This window comes from Prinia subflava, chromosome 1, assembly GCF_021018805.1.
Source record: "Prinia subflava isolate CZ2003 ecotype Zambia chromosome 1, Cam_Psub_1.2, whole genome shotgun sequence".
In the NCBI taxonomy this organism is placed as follows: domain Eukaryota; kingdom Metazoa; phylum Chordata; class Aves; order Passeriformes; family Cisticolidae; genus Prinia; species Prinia subflava.
The window spans coordinates 4,189,439-4,207,861 of record NC_086247.1 but is presented as its reverse complement, the minus strand read 5'-3'; the positions used below and the strand labels follow the sequence as shown (position 1 = coordinate 4,207,861).

Here is an 18,423-nt window from a genome sequence, read left to right as displayed (position 1 = left end):
CCCAAGGCAAAACTTATTTAGGGCAGGGTGTTGCTTGAAGGAGATAAGTACTGTTTATTAAACAGCAGCAGTGACCCGATAAGCGCTCAGCCTACATTTCTGCCGCCTCAAACAGACACGTATGTGTCAACTGCAGCACCGAGGGGTGGGAACTGAACTCCAGGGAGAAAAACTAAATACTGCAACCACTGAGCTGAATTCACTTTTTGGACTACTGCCTCAAATTAAGAAAGCGAAATCAAAACTATCTTGTGTAGAACTTATTACAGCAAGCAGCTGTGAAGGGTAGAATCACAAAATACTGGATTTGGTGCTGACAGAACAGAGAAATAAGGCTTGACCTTCTATCAAAAGATGATAGAAGCCTTCAGCCTTGATCAGGAGGCACAACTGCTGCATTCAAAGTGATTCAGCTGCCCCATCTCCCTGATCAAACACTCCTGCAGAATTCCCATCACTCACCCACCTTTAAATGTGACAGAAGCTCTATTAATACAGGAATATTTCCCTTAGTGCCAAGGCTCCTACCAGGAAGCTTCTGCAGCCTGGTGAGGAGTGTTACAGAGCATAGCACTGGACATCTGAGCTGGAAGTGATGCCCTGCCCAAGGAAAGCTGCCAAAATTCATGCAGAGACGCCTTCATGAACACAGATGCTGCTTCTGGAGGCAGGATTTCAAAGGGTTGGAAAATCTACATGCATTCCTGGATTTTACTTTTAAAGTGCTGTCAAGGAAAGAAGGGATTAGAAAAAAGATGAAAGACTAATAAACTGGAGCATCCATGTGATAAGTATTGGAAGCTCCTCACTCATTTGCCAGATGATAAAATGAATAATGAATAATGAAAACATTTCACCCTTGATATGATGATTGAAACCATCATGAGCCCCATTTTCAAGGTGTGAATTAAGGTGAGCTGGGTGTGGAATAATGAAGTGCCTGTATGCTGTCTTCAGGCTTACTTTTACCAGGAAAGAAAGCAGACTTCCTATTATAATTCATCCCATCTACATAAACTAAATGTTCATAGCTATCAATCTTAAATGCAGCAATTTCTTCAAAAAAATCTGGAAAAGACAGATATCAGAAAAATAACAGTCTTGTGGCAGTTTTATGAAATAAAATTAGCAATCAAGCAAAATTAGTCTGTCAAAAGATGGGAGGGAAAGGTGGCGGTAGAGGAAACCTGGATAATCACAGAAGTGCTGTGTTAGTAAAAATAATTTTTGCTAATTGAAAACCACTGCAAACACCAGGCTGGCTGCTCTTATTCCTGCACATCACTAAAGATGAAATTCAGAGATAAAAGTGACTCAGGGAGTGAACAGGCCAAGACACTCCTAGTCTATAAAAGGTGTGAATGAGCCACACACTTTGACAAGCTTCTACTCCAAAACCCACACAATTATGTAATGATGGTTTTTCAGGACCATGTGCTCCACAAGCATTTCCCAGACTTGGAGCATTCATTTCTTTTGTCCTTCACCATTTTTTAAAGCTTAACTGCTGGCCTGCTCAGCATGCTGGAAGTGCTGCCAGTCAGCATTAAACTTGCACACTGGAGATTTTTTAGTAAAGAATTAGGCAATTTTAAAGTGCAGTCAGAGGCCTAATGAGTCACTAAATAAGAAGGGGCCAAACGAGTTGCATGGAAGGGCTTGTCGACACAGGAAACCATCTGAGCATAATTACACCAGTGCAATTATATCAATAAGTTTCCTTGTGTGGCAAGTCCTAACTCATATTTAATAATCAGGTGATGTTTTCACAACTCTCAGTAGGTTTTAGCATTGGGCTCATGCCATCTACATTTGCCAAGGGGAAGATTCTACAAAACCATTTTTCTAAAAATATATAATCTCTAAATGAAACTAAGGTGAAGGAAGCCTTATTTGAAAGCATCACTTTGGGTTAAGGTTTCCAATATCAGATAATGGGGCTGCTCTTCCAGATGATCACAAAAGGTGTTTTAGGTAGAACCCTGTGCACATTCACTGCTGCCTCCAGGTCAGTCACAGATGCCATCACACAGATCCAGCGAGGATGCATCGCTCCTTGGGCAAAAAAGAGATTTAATAACTTGTCCTCAACTACTGAGCAGCTACTTTGCCTCCAGAACTGCAGGAAATAAATGACAAATGTGTTCACCATGACCAGGTTAAAAGAACAGAGACTGGCAAAGGAACAGCCTCCAGCAGCTGCTGCAGAGGAAGAGAGGATCATGAACACAGAACATAGGTGGGAAGAAGCCAGGCTGACTTATCAAGTTTTGAATATCTCAAAGGACAGAGTTTCCACAATACCTCTTACAATCTGTTCCACCCCCATGGTAAAATAAACTTGCCTTCTACTCAACTGGAGTTTCCTGTGTCCAGTTTCTGCCGTTCTGATGCACCTACCACAAGTCTGGCTCCTTCTGCTCCAAAGGCTCCCCTCAGCCAGCTGGAGAAGCTGGAGGAGCACCTGTCCCCTGCTCCTGCTAAGGCTGGACACCCCTGATTCCCTTCACCTCTCCTGCTGTGCCATGTGCTCCTTCCCCCTGTGCCCTGTCACAGGGCTTGCAAAGGGGTCATATCCCCTTCTGGAAATGCTCTTTCAAGTGGGAGAAAAGGAGACGTGGAGAGGGGACACCCCACACCAGGGGAAACAGGATTTCCACAAATAGTTATTTAGCTACCACTAATAGAGAGGATTCAGAAAGAATGTGGAAAATACCCAGTACAGATCCCTGACAGGATGTGTGCCAAGTTTTTATGTATTTTAGTCACACATGCATAGTCAGAGCAGTGAAAAGATACAGGGAGTTCAGCCTTTTCTTTTTGGGACCCAACTGTAGAAAAACTTGAGGCTGTCTTCAAGTTTTCTGAAGTCTGGGTCTCATAAAGAAGTTTAATTTCTGGCTTTCTGTTAAGAACCGTTAGGGAATGATAGGAGAGAGGCTGGCAGTGTTTTCTGAGAGATAAGGGAAACCCAAAGCTGCAGCTCGTAGTTCCTTGATATTTTGGGGGCACAGGAATCTACATGGAACCTGTGTCTGCTGCTCATGAAGGATGTTTTAGAGCATGGAAACCAGCAGCTCTTCAGTCAATCTATAACATTCTTGATTAGATAATGCACAACAAAAAAATATGTTACAGACTTATCTATTAATCTCCACGAATTCAACAAACCACAAAGACAGCAGAGGAGATGATGTAATCAGATTTTCAGTTATCATTTTTGATGAAACCCCTCTCTAAAGGTTCTTCTGGTCTCTCAGTGAACAGCTACCACACTTTCTAACCACAGTACATTGCATGTGCCAAGGTGGACTACAAGAGAAAGGGTTGGTTTAATACTGATGAGCAAAAATGAACAAGTTGTCCTCATATTTGGTCATATTTTAAGTCCCTTGCATGACTGCTGAGATGTTTGATGCTACTGTGCCAGAGTGCTTCCAATTCCTTAGTGCTGTAGTATGAAACTAAATACCTTAACAAAGAGTGAAAGTGTTAGATAAACAGCACTGCCTTCATAACTGTAATCTCATTATGTTCAGTAGACTACACCAAACATCATTTTATTGAATAATTGTCACTTCCTGTGAAAGAATTCAAGCAAGATTAACTCTCAAGTCAACCCTTTTACCTACTGAAAGACGTCCCTGCCCATGGCAGGCAGGTTGGACTGGATGACATTTAAAGGTCCAACCCAACCCATTCTATGATGATTTTGTCTGGAATAAAAGGTCTGTTACAGATCTGCAGCTCCCTTGGTGACCCTGATGCCTTTTTGACCTCTGTAAGATACAGACATGATCTCTCCACGGTGCCAGGAGTGATGTGATCCACTGAGACCACAATCCCTCCCAGACACCAGCGGTGGGAGCTGCAGTCACAGATCAAAGGGAGAAGCGAGACATCAATCCAGCTTGCTTTCAAGTCAGGACCACATTTCAAAGAATACGTAAGAACAAAAGAACTGAAGAGGAAGAGAACAGAACACAGCAGACAAGAAACTAAGAATGGTTCTTTCCAGCCCACAAGCTGCTTCTGGACAATGTCAAGCAGCAAAGGACAACAAGTGTTAGTACTTTGCTTTCCTCCCACATTCTCCTTGCAGCCTTGACCTTCAAAGTCAGCCTCCAAATTTTGAAATACCAACAAGCTGCTTCTCACCACCTACAAGTAGGGTGAGCACTGGCAGAGCACCACAGGAGCACCCAAAATGCAGAACTTCCATACTCACTGCTCCCAAACCAGGTGCCTTAACTGATCCCTGCACGTGGAATTTTACTAAGTCCTACCACAGCCCTTCTGAAGGGCCACAGAGAAATGCTTTGAATTACAAGCTGCAGTTTGAATTAAGTCATCCAAACAGCGAGCCTCATGAAACAATGGAGGGATGCTTACGGCTTACCCACAAGTCAGCAGCCCAGTTTGAAGTTAAATGTGAATTCAAAGTACAAAATAACTCCATCTTCAGATGAACCTCTACTCAATGAAGGGGGAAATGGAGAACATTCTTAGTGCTATTTATCACATTTGACCATCGTGATTTATTCCCTTTTCCATGCCTTAGAAAATGATGTTGAACTAATTCCAGATGTCTTTCCTAACAATTTGAAATACAGAATATAATGGTATTTTCTGCATTCATAAAGAGCAATGCCTCCATTCAATACAATCTCTGTTCTTTGCCATTTCAAAAGACCCAAAGTGAATAAATACATCTTTTAAGGGGAACAAAACCCCCCAATCCACCTAGTAGCATCTATTGCTCCCTTCAGGCTGCTTCTCCTCTAAAGGAGGCAAAACCAGAAATTCCATGTTCACCATCCCACATTATGCTTCCCTTACCCCTTGTCTGCCTTTAGGTTAGGAAATAAATGTGGCTCCCCCTCCTTCTGTACTACCTGACACTTGGAACTGCACAGACGTGGAGGAAACAGCCTAATCCACCCTTCACTGTGTTTACTTGTTTTCAATTTGAGTCACTGCAAGGCTGCTAATGCATGACTTCTTCATACATCAGGATTGACCCTCCCAAAAACTTTAACACACAGCCTCAAGTTTCCATCACTGCATGGTGTGAACATGAGACAGATAAGCAATTCCATTTAGTCTCCAGGATCCACAGTAAATGCAGGTGCAGAGCTGAGCTCAGCGAGGGGGACGTGGCCCCAGCCCCGTCCTTGGGTACTTCAACACCTTCTGCACACACCAGCTGCATCACACAACACCACAGACCTGTACAGCTCACCCTGACACTCCATTACCTCCACAGCTCAGGCTTTCAGAGGTTTTTTTTTCTTCCTCAGAAATAGTAAGAACTGGGCTCTGCATTACAGCTCATAGGCAGATGCTGCACAGATTAAATCCCCTGAACCAGAAGTTCTCAGCAGTGCTGCTCCCCCAACACTTTTCCCTTCCCTGCCATCACACCCCATGCCTCTCCTCCTGCATTTTAGAGCCAGCAGTGCCACATGCACACCAGCTCCACTGAATGAACGAGTTCTAATGGCCTGGGCTCTAGTCCATGGCCACTGGCATGGTTTTCCATGGTTTTCCTCACCAGCTGGGAACTGGTGCCACAGAGGCCCCAGATCCGTGTTCCCAGTGGGATTCACATTGTGCACAACTTAATGAAACACAGAAGTGATTTGTCCTCAGCTAACTACAGAAAGAAACTAGGATGGTTCTGCTTTGAGCTGTACCTTTGCAAGCACGTTTCATACTCACACAGACTTTCACTGACAGTGTTTTTGTGCAAAATCTAAAAATAAAAATTAACTTGCCTTCATTCCTAAAAACTTTTTAATATACAAAACTCAGCTGTAGAGCTGTAACTCAGAAGTAGTCATGTTTTCCTAGGAAAAAAATCTTTTCCCATACCCACACTAGATTAATCTACAAACACATGAATACTCCCGTGGTTCAGTCTGAGAATAGAAAAATTCCCAATTAAGAGCCAAGGTTGTGCTTTATTTTATCATTTCAGATAGTGAAAGCAGCTGTAGCAGCATCTTCAACAGGCAGTAGTATCTCCTGCGGTTTCCAGAGATAGGGCTGTGGTTTTCAGCATCACTGCAAAGAGGGCAAAATGCTGCTTCCTAACAGTGGAATAACTGAGATATTACAGTGTAGGCTGGCAGCAGAAATCCCCTATCAGAATTTTTTTTCCATTACACCTCAGGGTTTTTTCCTCCACCTGCTTCTTGTAAGCAACTGATGTTCTCATATTACTTGACACAAACTAAAACTCAGCTATGAAAGGTAAAAAAAGTCACATGAAAGTTTGCTACAGAGAGGCCTCCCTGAAATTGGACATTAAAGGGAATTTGCAAGTCAAACAATCAGGAAAAAACCCACCACCACTGTATTCTTATCACATAACGAGACCCAGACAACAAAGCTTCATTTCCTTTCCCTGGCGGGAAGTTTCCTCCTTCTGAAAGAAGCTCTGACTTTTTAAACAACACACCCTTATGCAAATATTCTGAATCCCTATGAGTTATTCCTAAGCATTCCCTCATTAAACACTGAAGCTCTCCCCAAAATAAAATGCACTGGTTCACTGAGAGATTAATTCCTCTGCATTGTCATTTCTGCATGAACCTGGATTTCTTCTCTGTTTAATTTTTGTTTTGCTTGTGGTTTGGAGGGTTGGTGGTTTTTTGGGTTTTCTTTTTACACCTATGTAAAGACTCTCAGTAGACTTCACAACAGAAATATGTAAGTCAGCAGAGCTGAAGTTGACAAATAGTATTAATTGAGAAATCTTAGGTTTTAGTGGCAGTTAAAAACCACAAACAAGAGAAACCCCCTGCTCTCCCAAGGCCCTGCCCTCCATGAGGATTTCAGAGATGATGGAGGAGTATGATGGGGCTAGAGTGTACAACCAGAGAGAAATTGATAAAAAAAGCCCACAAAACCAATAGAAAGGGAGCATTCACTGCAAACCACAAGCTGTATGAAAGAACAATGAAATAAGTTCATCATCAAAGTCAAGAACACAGCAACATTTAGACAGGAATTCACCCTCAGTATGAACAGATGCCTGCCCTTTAATAGCAAACACTTGCTAAACAAGTTTCAGAATGTATATAACAAGGCCCCAGTAATAATTATGTTTTAAAGCTTTATTCATCTACATGACAGGTTTAACTTCAAACAATTTTTTGATTGATCTAGCTAAGCCAGAGAAACCTCCACTCTTGGGAATTCTTCTAAAATTGGCTTATTTAAAATAAATCTAAATTAGCACATCCACACACACTTCCTACTACTAAATTAAAATTTAAATTTCATTATTTTCTCACATTAATAAGCTCTCGCGTACATTTTGTGACTAAACTAAACTAGGAACATAAAAAAGCATTGCTGAGATGAAAAGTTGCAATACTCCAACCTCTGACACCAACAGCTCAAACAGAGCCACCCACGGTGTCCAACACTGCCAAGGCAGTGGCCACAGAAAAGTTACTTTGTTCCTAGACTACATAAAAAATCATAAATATCCCTTGACACATACAAGTTTCAGAAGTGTGCTTTCAAGCTTCCCAAGATAACATGCTGAGATTTGCTTATTTCTCAAAAAAATGAAAACTTCAGTTTTGCTCTTCATCTCCTCTTGTCACACCCAACACAGGCTGGAAGTGACACAATGGGACATTAAATTCGTGGCAACATAGAGTCTTCAGACTTACACGTATTTTATTAAGAATATTCTCCACCTTCTGATTATAAAGCAGCTTGTACAAGGGAATTCAATCAGGTTGTGCTAGGAGAGCTTTTTGGGAAAAACTATAGAGCCCAAAACTGCAGAGGTAGAGCCCATAACTGGAGTTATTCTGTATATCTAAAAAGTTAAATAATGTAATGCTTCTCCCAAAGACAGAGACTTGCATACTGCAGAGTTATTAATGTTGTGACCCAGTCCCCAACAACTGCAGGTGACAATGAACTCCCATATAACATGACACAACAAAACTGAGGAACACTACAAAAAACAGAATAGGACAAACAAATCACAACAGGAGAGAACAAATTACTCTCACCACATCTGTGATTAAAAAAATAAATAAATCCCTTTCACAACCCAAATAGTAACAAAATTTGGTAGCACTGTGGACAGCTCAATGAGTACCTAATTCAAAAGAAAAACCTCAAATCAAGCTTTGGACTGACTTGACTATGCCAGGATCCACAGTACTCTCCCATCTAAATCAATGGTTTGCTTCTACCTTGGCTGTGTCCAATTTTGTGAAGTCATACAGTAAAAAAAACCCCAAACAAAACTTTCCTTCCTAGAAAGCCTGGGCACCAGGTCTCACGTGGCTTCACAGCTGCAGCACAGATATAAAGAAGGGTATTTAGGAGAAGTCATTTTGCTTAATATGAAATGCAAAGACAGAGTACAGAAACAGATTAAATAATGCTCACAAGAAACTTTTGATTTGAAAGCACCAAATATTGTTCTATCTCTAAAAGAGAACAATAAAAGCAAAACAATTAAAATAGAGAGGTTACAATGAGTTGCAATAATCTGTGGTGATCACTAAACAGACTAAAAGACATCACTGATTAAAACAGTGCTGAGTATATAAAAATACAGGCATCACCTCTGTCTCAGGGATTTTAAAAACCTCCACTTCCTGGACAGTACTAGAAAGTCTCTTCAAAGCACAGCTTCTTAGAAATAGCTACCAAAGGGACTCACAAATTACAGCTCTGGTGCAAAACATGAGAGACACTACACAGTCTACCTGAGGTTGATGTTATCCACGTCTGTCTTTTCCCAATTTCTGCAGTATAAAATGTATAATAAAATTTTTAAGTTCGAATTTGTGTATTACAATGTATGTGGGGAAAAAAAAACCCCGACCAAAACTCTTTGCAATGAGTTCAAAGGGCTGTGCTTCCCTAGTCAATAGGGTAAGAGATATTTTAAATTCTAGGGGGTTGCTTTGTGAATACATCAGAAAGGATGCAAGATAATAAAACAAATTATTTGAACAATGCATGGAACAGATCCCTACCCACAGCCACTACAGTTAAAACTACGTAATATTTTCCACCAGCTTTTTTTTTTTTTTCCCTCTAGTTCGTAACTTACCAAAAATAAGATACTGGAGGCTGACTTTTCTTCATTTAGAGATTTCGCAGTAATTTCTGGTGGGCTAAGTATTAGAAACTTCTTCACTAAAAACAGGACTAAGTATTTTGCTCAAACATGAAGTAAGGGAAGAAAACACCAAAATTTTGACAGGCCTTACAAGTTCTGTGAAGCTGTCAGGACAGGCTTAGCCAACACGAACAGGACCTTCATCAGGCATGTAAAGTTGCTAATTTGTGTTTGCAAAGCCAATTTAGCAGGAGTTTACTGTGTTTGTCGGCTGATCTCTGCAATTTCTGCAAGGCCAGAAGGGTTTAGAAGGGCTGGTTTCTGAAATGGAAAAATCTCTCCCTCATATACAGCTCTAAGGGGTACAAGAACATCAGGTGATCATCTAAGGCATTTTATGTGAGTTAAAACATTTATATATTTTTTAATTTTATTATATTATTATATATTATATCTTTTCCACCCTTCTGTGAAAGAGAGGCAGACTGGTGGTGACAGCAGTGAAGGAAGGGCTACAAACTGTGAAAAAAGAACTTTCCTTAAAGTCAGGAAGGTTTGGGTGTTCCTCTGCACTGCTTCTGTACATTCCAATGCACCACTAAGTACGTACGAGCACACAACAGTCCTGCAAAAGTGAAAAACTTCAAGATGAAGTAAAAGTAAGTGCACAAAATCCCAGGTAACCACAGAGTCAGCAAGAGACTCACTGCAGAAAAAGATGTTTCACTTTTCAATAGTAAATAGCATAGTTCAGTTCACCAAGGAAAAGAGAAAGTTTGGTGACACATGTGACACCACCAATTATCTTTCCTTCAAACCACCTCATCTTTAAGCCACCTAAAGACAACACAGTTATCTGAGGCAACACAATGATGTAGAATTTTTCTTTCCTTAGGAAAATATATTGGTCATGACAACAGCACATTTGAAACAGTCAAGCTGTGTTTTGTAGGCTGTGACTTTGTCAGATACAATTCAATTTTAGCAAAAACGAAGAGGGCTCAGGTTGTATATGAAGTTTTCATTCCCTCCACTTTGTGTGGCAGCTTACAAGGAGTTCCAGCATTAATTTATGGTCTAACATTAAGCCAGAGAAACTGGATAACTCTGTGATACCAGCAGCAGAGTAAGACCAGTCCACATCCACTCCCAATAACAAAAAAGCTTTTTTAAGGAGAGAAGGGCAGAACTTTAGCAGGAGGTACAGGGGAGCTCTTGGTGCCACTGAAACACAAGTTAAGAGAACACTGGTGGATTAAACTCCTCCAGATGAAGATATTGCCATTTCTACTACCCCAGTTAAGGCATTAGCACACTCTTCCCTGCACTACATTTTAAGACTGAAGACTCCCAAAGAAAATCAACATCCAAAATCTTCAAGAAAATATATGGAACGTAAAAACAAGTACCTGCACTGAAAACCCAAACAGACTTACAAGTTTAAACAGTCTATTCCTAACTTTAAACTTTAGTTTAAAGGGTAACTTAAAACTAAATGACAAGAAAGTAACTTTAGTTTCCCTAAGTTAATAAAGTTGTTCCTTGTGCTAGGGAAAAAAAAAGTTGGCATTTCACATGCAAAGCTATAATCAACTTCACACTCTTTTTCAGACATCTGCTGCTTCAACAATAAAATAAGATGTTCAGCATCAGGCAAAACCAAATATCCTTTCAAAGAAAAAAAGAGAAATCTGTGGTGTACAAAGTTTAGCATTCATAAATACATTAAGATCTAGAAGTACAAGTTCCAGAAGTTTATGCAGCTTCTAATCAAGTCTTTAAACTGAATGACAGTACTTTTATTATACCACTTTGACATTTTTCTGTCCTTCTAAAAAAAAGGTACACCAAAAAGTAGCAGTACCAAGCTTTTTCTTTAAAAAAGAATTCCCTTTCAGATTTTCCAGTTTGTTACTTTTCACACTTTCTTAAAGCTAAAAAAAAAAAAAAGGTAGGGACACAATGCCACAGCAAATTCAACAGCAAGTCACAATTTCAGATGGTATTTGGAAAAAAGCAAAAAGGGATCATTATTTCCTATTTATGGAAACAGTGATTTCATGACAACCCCTTCGTGTATAAAACCCATCTTACTCCTGACATAACAGCATGTTTGAACAAACTTTCCACGTTCAGCAACAATGTTTTGAAATCAGTCAGATATGGCCTCCTAACTTGCTTGACACTATTTCCAGAGAAAGAATTAGTACTAAAATAGCAAAGCCTGTGGCAAATTGAGTGGTTCCTCTGGCAAAAGGCCAGTACCAGGGGAACCCTTACACTGGCTTGGCTGCAGAGTCCAGTTCGGAATGGGAGCTGGGACAGCAAAGCAGCTCCTGAGCATCACCAGTGTCTGGAGAGGGCAGCGGCGGCGGGACCCGCATCCAGCAGAGGAATGGAGCCCTTCCCTGGTGTCAAGGATGTGCTGACAGACCTGGAGAGGCTGCAGCTCTCCTGTGTCCACAGCAGCTCTGGCTCTGTGAGAGCTTGTGAACCACACTTCTGCACTCTCCTCCGAGCAGCATTTCACACACGGTGGTTTTGTAGTTTTCACATTAACATGTGGCACGGGACTTCACAGTCCCTGCTTGCCGGCTGGTTCACGGAACAGCCAGGCTCTAATAAAAATCTCCAAGGTGCCCTGCCTTGTGTGTGGAGTGGAGCAGGAAGGTGCCTGGGCTGCTGCCGTGCTGCTGAGGCTGTCCGGGGATGATTTCACAGGAAGGAAGCAGAGCCTCCCTCACTCACCATGTGGAGAACAGCTCGCAGCTCCTGCCCCGCCACAGACACGGCCACGCCGGGGGAATGGGCTGAGCCACGCTGATAAACTCGGAAGTAAACAAGACACAAGATGAGCTTGGCCGGAGGCAGCAGAATAGCAGGAGCCCAAAGCACACACCAGTGACAACACACAGCCACCGGGAACTCGGTGAAAGTACGGCAGTGTCAGGAGGCCGAGGTTAAGAGGTTGCTGTTCCAGGAAGGGGAAAACATTTTCTTTCACATCAAACACGAGTGCCTGATGGCAAACAGCATCCACCAGCTGGGAGATCATTCCAAGTGAAAGGGAAAGTGGTAGGATCCGATAGAGAGTAAATAAAGATAAAGAGTCTCCCACACATGAAAACTACGCTCAACCCATATGCTGGTAATATTTTTAATTATCTGTCTCCTTAAGCACAATTTTGAACAAATCTATCACCAGGAGGTGAACACAGCAACAGCACGATGTGAGCCACCATGAGCACCTGTAAACTCAAAGTTTACCTGTGCCTGAGCAAGAGAAGCCGACACCAGAAGCCACCAAAGGATTGCACCTCTATTTCTACACAGTTGTGGGTACTGAAATGTGCAAATGATGTTACAGGTGAAAGCAAGACCTCGAACATCAGTCTGGACACACAGAGCTGTAGGGACCTGTCTGCCAGCTGTGCTAGCAAGAGCCCGGTGAGCAAGGAAAAACAGAGGAGCTCTACTTCAAGAGGAAAATAATCACCCTGATTGTCTTTCTTGATTACTGCCCATTCGAGAGAATCAAGTCAGAGGGGAAAAAAAAGTGGGGGAAAAAAAAAAAAAGCCAGCACCTAACTGTGAATCCCAAGATATGAATGCTCTTACAGAAGCATCTGTAGGAGGAGCAGTAAAAGACATCTCAGTTACAGGTCCTGTATTTCACTACACCAGTCTTTGCTAGATTATCCCTCTAAGGAAAGAAATTTTATGCAAAACTAATGAGAACACTAGCATAAAATAAAGTTCCATTTATTTTGAAACTTTTCTAGAAGAAAACTAGGTGCCAGTCACCCAAACACTGTTGTTTCTACGTAAGGATTCTCACCACAGAAACAGCCTAACACTAAAAAGGAAGAAAACATTGTCTCACATGAACTGCACAAACTCGCACAGTAGCAACCTGTATTTCCCCAAAGTGATATTAAACATCCCTAAGAGAGTTGCTAACCCTTTTTTGCACGTCCCCTTTTCTCCGCTCCCAGATCTGCTCCCACGGCAGGGCGAGCCTGAGGACCCCTCACGCTGCCCCTCACGTCTCGCAGCCCTCCCGACATGCGGACGCTTCACCTCCACAGCACAACTATCGCAGCGCGGCCGCCCAGAACACGCGGCCAGCCGGGAATCCCAGGATGGAGCCGGGAGGGAGGAAATGGAGACCCCGGTCCGCAGCGGGAGCCGTGCCGGCCTCAGGGCTCGGCGGAGGGAGGGAGAGCGGGGCAGGGAAGGCGACCCTCCCCTCAGAGGGGCCTCCGGACACGCGGCCCTGCCCGAGGTGGCGGCGGCGCCCTGACCCTCCTTCCTCCCCCGGCCAGCGCGGCCGCCGCTCCAGCCAGGCCCGAGCCGGGGGGGGCGAGAGGCTCCCGGGGCTCCCCACCGGACACGGACTGGGAAAGCCGCTCCGAGGGGAGCGGAAAAGGGAAATAAACCCGGGCGAAAGCTCACCGGGTCCGGCGGAGGGGGTTCCCGGGTACATGTCTCCGTGTGCGGCGGCGGAGGCGGCGGCGGCGGCTCCAGGGGAGGGCACGGGGGAGGGAGCGAGCCCGAGCCCCGGCTATGCTGGCGGGGGAAGGGGAGGAGGAGGAGAAACGGGAGGGGGGAGGAAAAGAAAAGGGGAGAGGAAAAAAAAAAAAAAAAAAAGAAAAAAAAAAGAAAGAGGGAGGAGGAGGGCCGGGAATCCAGGTTACTCGTCGGCACTGAGGATCGGGGAGGGGAGGAGGAGGAGCCGCGGGGTCACGGGGAAGGGGCGCTCCGCCCTCCGGCCCGGGCGGGCGGGAAGCGGCCGCGGCTGCAGGGCAGGGATCAGCAGCGGTGCCGGGCCGAGGGGCCCCGCTCCCTGCCCTCGGCCCCGCTCCCTGCCTACAGCCCCCGCTCCCTGCCTACAGCCCCCGCTCCCTGCCCTCGGCCCCGCTCCCTGCCTACAGCCCCCGCTCCCTGCCTACAGCCCCCGCTCCCTGCCCGCTGCCCCCGCTCCCTGCCCGCTGTCCCCGCTCCCTGCCCGCTGTCCCCGCTCCCTGCCCGCTGTCCCCGCTCCCTGCCCGCTGTCCCCGCTCTCTGCCCGCTGTCCCCGCTCCCTGCCTGCAGCCCCCGCTCCCTGCCCTCGGTCCCGCTCCCTGCCCTCGGCCCCGCTCCCTGCCCTCGGTCCCGCTCCCTGCCCGCTGTCCCCTCTCCCTGCCCTCGGCCCCCGCTCCCTGCCCTCGGCCCCCGCTTCCTGCCCGCTGCCGCCGCCTGAGCTCTGACCGCGGAGTCACAGAATCAGTCAGGTTGGAAAAGTCCTTGGAGACCACCGAGTCCAGCCTATGAGCGGACATGACCACGTCAACCGGACCAGAGCACAGAGTGTTCATGTCCGGGCTTTCCTTAAAACACCTCCAGGGACGGTGACTCCACCACCACTCTGGGCAGCCCATTCCAATGTTTAATCACCCTTGCTGTGAAGAAACTCCCGGGATGTCCAGCCTAAACCTCCCCTGGCGCAGTTTAAGACCATGTCCCGTCATCCTGTGGCTTTCAGTGAGACCTTGGGAACTGACTGTGTGCCTCTAGCGCTCTCTCCACTACCTCTCCTTGTTACATGTCTGAAAGGTATGCTGTAATTATATCAGTACTACACACACTGCTGGATCCTGAATTAAATTTGGATTTGTTTATATTGTTTTATTCCTCCTGTTGCTGTGAAAACCTCAGCTCAGTTACCTCACGCGTTCCCACATCCACTTTTAGTCATATCTGTGAAACCCAGCTGTGGTGGGGTTGCCTTATTGTCCTTGTCAAACAGATAATGTCTGGTACTGTAAGCTTGCAAAGTTTAGTACAACCAGATAATGTCTGGTTGTACTTATGTAAAGTTTAGTACTGGGGAAAACAAACTAGAAATGATGTGAAAGAGGCAGAGTTCTGATCAGTATGGTGCACTGAGCCCCTGAAGATATCCCTGGAGGGATTTAAAAGCCATGGATGTGGCATGTGGGGACGTGGGTTAGTGATGGGCTTGGCACTTGGTTGGACTTGATGCTTTTACATGTATTTTCCAACTTAAACAATTCTATGATTCCACATCAGTGATGATAATTCCTGCAGGAACTCTCATCCTTTTGTAGTCACCTAATTAGTACCTCTTCCTTTCAGAAGAAAGTAGGAAAAATAAAGTTAAATCTGCTAAGGAGGCAAAAAGCAAGTTAATGACATTCACTTCCACTGGAATTACCTACAGAGTTCCAGCACAGGCCTGATCTATACTTCCAATCACCTCCTCTATGCTGATGTGGAAGCCTTTAAGAAATTCATGCTGTTTTCAACCCAGAACAGTCAAGACTTGTCAAAGTCAACTGAATTCCTCCACCAAGTATTATCTGCCAAAGGGCAAGGCAAACATACAGCTTGTAGTGTTCATCAAGCCAATTAATATCCTTCTTCATCAGTTCACATTTCAAGTGATACAGAAGTATCTCACTGTTCCAAAGTATTTACTCTCCCCTTTGGGTCATACTTGCAGATACTCAAGGGCTGCTATTAACAGCTCAGCTTTCACTTCAAGTGAACTGTTCCTGAAACCATTGTCACCACTAGAGTTTCCACTGGAGTGATTTTGGATTTGTCTCCATTCCAGGCTTCTCAAATTGCTGGAAAGTAAAGATTTACCAGTAACTATAAACAAATAAAGGACAAAATTATGGGTCAACTTTAGTTTTAAAGTAAAGCCAAGCAGGTCTAGCAAAAAGATAAACAAAGCAGCTGGCAAAGGGGTTGCTTTTTGCCTCCCTGTGAGGAGCTGGATAACATTTTTGCACAACCATCAATAATTTGTGGTTTATGCTATATAACCTTACAAGAGGCTGAAAAAGAGGGTGGATAGGGAAAAATCCCCAAAAACAAGAGCCAGAAGAGAATTATCTGAGGCACATTTGGCTTTTCTGCTGAGGTGGCAGGAGGAAAACATGCAGTTTCTGTATCCACATCTAATTTTTGGATGCTATATTTAAATCAATCTCTTCAACCTAATTAGGAATGTAACTTCCTCTAAGATTAGCAATACTATTGTGCCTGTTAGACCTGCATTTAAGAAAGAAAAGGGCATAAAATACACTGACAACTTTTTGGAAATGTTCACTGGACTGATTTGGTCGCCCTGGCTCTCAGCACTGACTTACACTGAAGCTACAAGTGCACTATGGTGCTGTGGTAGCAGTTTGAAAATAACAAGCTAACAAGCATCAGGAGGCAGGTGAAATAGAAGGGGAGGTTTTAGGAAATACTGAACACTCCTCCCACACTTCTCTCTGGCTCCACAGGATCCTCTGCAATTGATTTCAGAAGTTCCCTGAAAAACAGAGATCCTGAATGGCAACCTTGAACATTCTTGTATTGATTTAAAGCTGATTTCTCTGGATTTAGCATTTAATAAGCAAAAGCATTTATCAGTGTTTATACAAGACTGTGGAACTGCACAGTCAGCTAAATAATAAATGAAATTGTTTTACTTAAGCACAGTTTTCCCATGTGGAAGTGCTGCTCAGGTGTATTTTCATGGTGCTGAGCACTTCCATTGCATTTCTGTGCATGTGAGGAAGGAGAGTTCCAGCTCTCTTCTACCTCTGTTCACACACTCAGTTTGGGCCGTGTCACTTGCTTTATTTCCAGTGATTTCTGTCACTGACAACTGCTGGTTTGGAGCACAGTGAAACCTAATTATGTCTTACTGGGCCATTTCACCCCCAAAAAGGCCTCAGTTCTTGAAAAGGTTTGTTCTGAAAGAGAGGTTTGAAAGCTCTGTAACAGCATTCCTTTATGCATGGTCTTTATATGCTGTATTAACAATTATATGGTAGTATAAGAACAGCTGCTTAAACACTTAAAATTAGGTTTTTCTAAAGAAAAAAACGAGTGACTGTTTGGGCACAATACCTGTCTTAACTGCTGGATTTCAAGATGACACTTCCCAGAACTGATATCTGTCACAGAAGAAATTATTAATTTGGGAAAAAAGCATGTTCTAATAATTCTTGAAGCAAAGATGGTATTTAGAAGCAGCATTTAAAAATCATCTCTAGCAGCAGCAATCTAGGGAAAATATTTTATATACAAATAGGAAGTGACAAATGATAGAAATTTTCTTTTGATGAGAAAACATACATTGATCTCCTAAAGTAACAACCATTCCCATTTTAAATGGAATTAATTTTAAAAGCCCAGAGTTTATAAATGTCTGGCAGTCATTGCTTACAATGATACAAATTTTTTTGCTCAGAGCTGAAAGATGTAAATTTTATTCTTGACTTGGAGGGGATTTAGGCTTATATCTGCCATCTCTCAGAGATGTTATCCTGAAGTACATGCATTAGACCTGTCACATATTCTGTGTTCTACTTTACAGAAGAACTGAAAATCAGAACCAAAGTGAAGAAGTCCATGGCTCTATGCCCTAATGTGTCCACATTTTACAAAGACTTTGAGGGTTCTGGTACCCTGCTCAGAAACTGTTGGTTATTTTAACAAGTAAATATTTAACCACAATTAATCCATGGTGGAGGGACCAAAACCTGATTTTTGTCGTTCTATAATCAAATAACTGTCCCAACTACTAAGCTACAAAGCTGCATTTGATTTCTTTTGTCGAATGAATTGCAAGAATAATTTATTAAAAATAAAACCAAATCAAAACAACTAATCATCATTAGATTACTAACTTCAGTTCACTCAAAAAGTCAACTTTTCCAGGCGATCAGGACCAACAATGCAACAATTCAACTTGATGGAAAAGATGCAGCACCACCTATTGGGGATGTGTTACACACACTGGTTATTACAGTTTTAAGAAGTACCAGAGTTTTGTTCTTCATTGTAATGACCTGGGTACAAGGAAAAAAACCCCAAAAAACTCCACTAGGGAAAAAAAAGGACTTTCCAAGAAGATAAAAGAAGGAAATACTGTACCTGAGATGTTCACCAAGAAAAACCATGTCCCTGAGTGCCACATCTACATGTCTTTTAAATACCTCCAAGGTTGTTGGCTCGATCCCTTCCCTGGGCAGCCTGTTCCAATGCCTGACCATCCTTCCCATGCAGGATTTTTTTCTTAATAGTGAATCTAAACTTCACTGAGCCCAACTTGAGATCATTTCCTGTCATCCTGGGAGAAGAGACAGACCCCACCTGGCTCCAGCCTCCTGTCAGGGAGCTCCTTTCCCAGCTTTGTTCCTTCAGACAGTTTCCAATGTCCCTGAAAAGAACCCAAATCTGAATGCAGGACTCGAGGTGTGACCTCACCAGTGCTGAGTACGGGGACAATCACTGCCCTGGTCCTGCTG

The 18,423-nt window shown here is 43.5% G+C and overlaps 1 protein-coding gene across 1 annotated transcript in view; it reads right to left on the bottom strand.

Moving 5' to 3' along the window:
* Window positions 1–14,006, bottom strand: part of AGO2 (argonaute RISC catalytic component 2) — a 46,424-nt gene extending 32,418 nt beyond the window's left edge. Inside the window, exon 1 of the mRNA XM_063407480.1 lies at window positions 13,562–14,006. Coding sequence (XP_063263550.1) covers window positions 13,562–13,592 — 31 coding nt within the window. The 5' untranslated portion in view covers window positions 13,593–14,006. The remainder of the gene's footprint in view (window positions 1–13,561) is intronic.
* Between the last annotated feature and the right edge of the window lie 4,417 nt (window positions 14,007–18,423).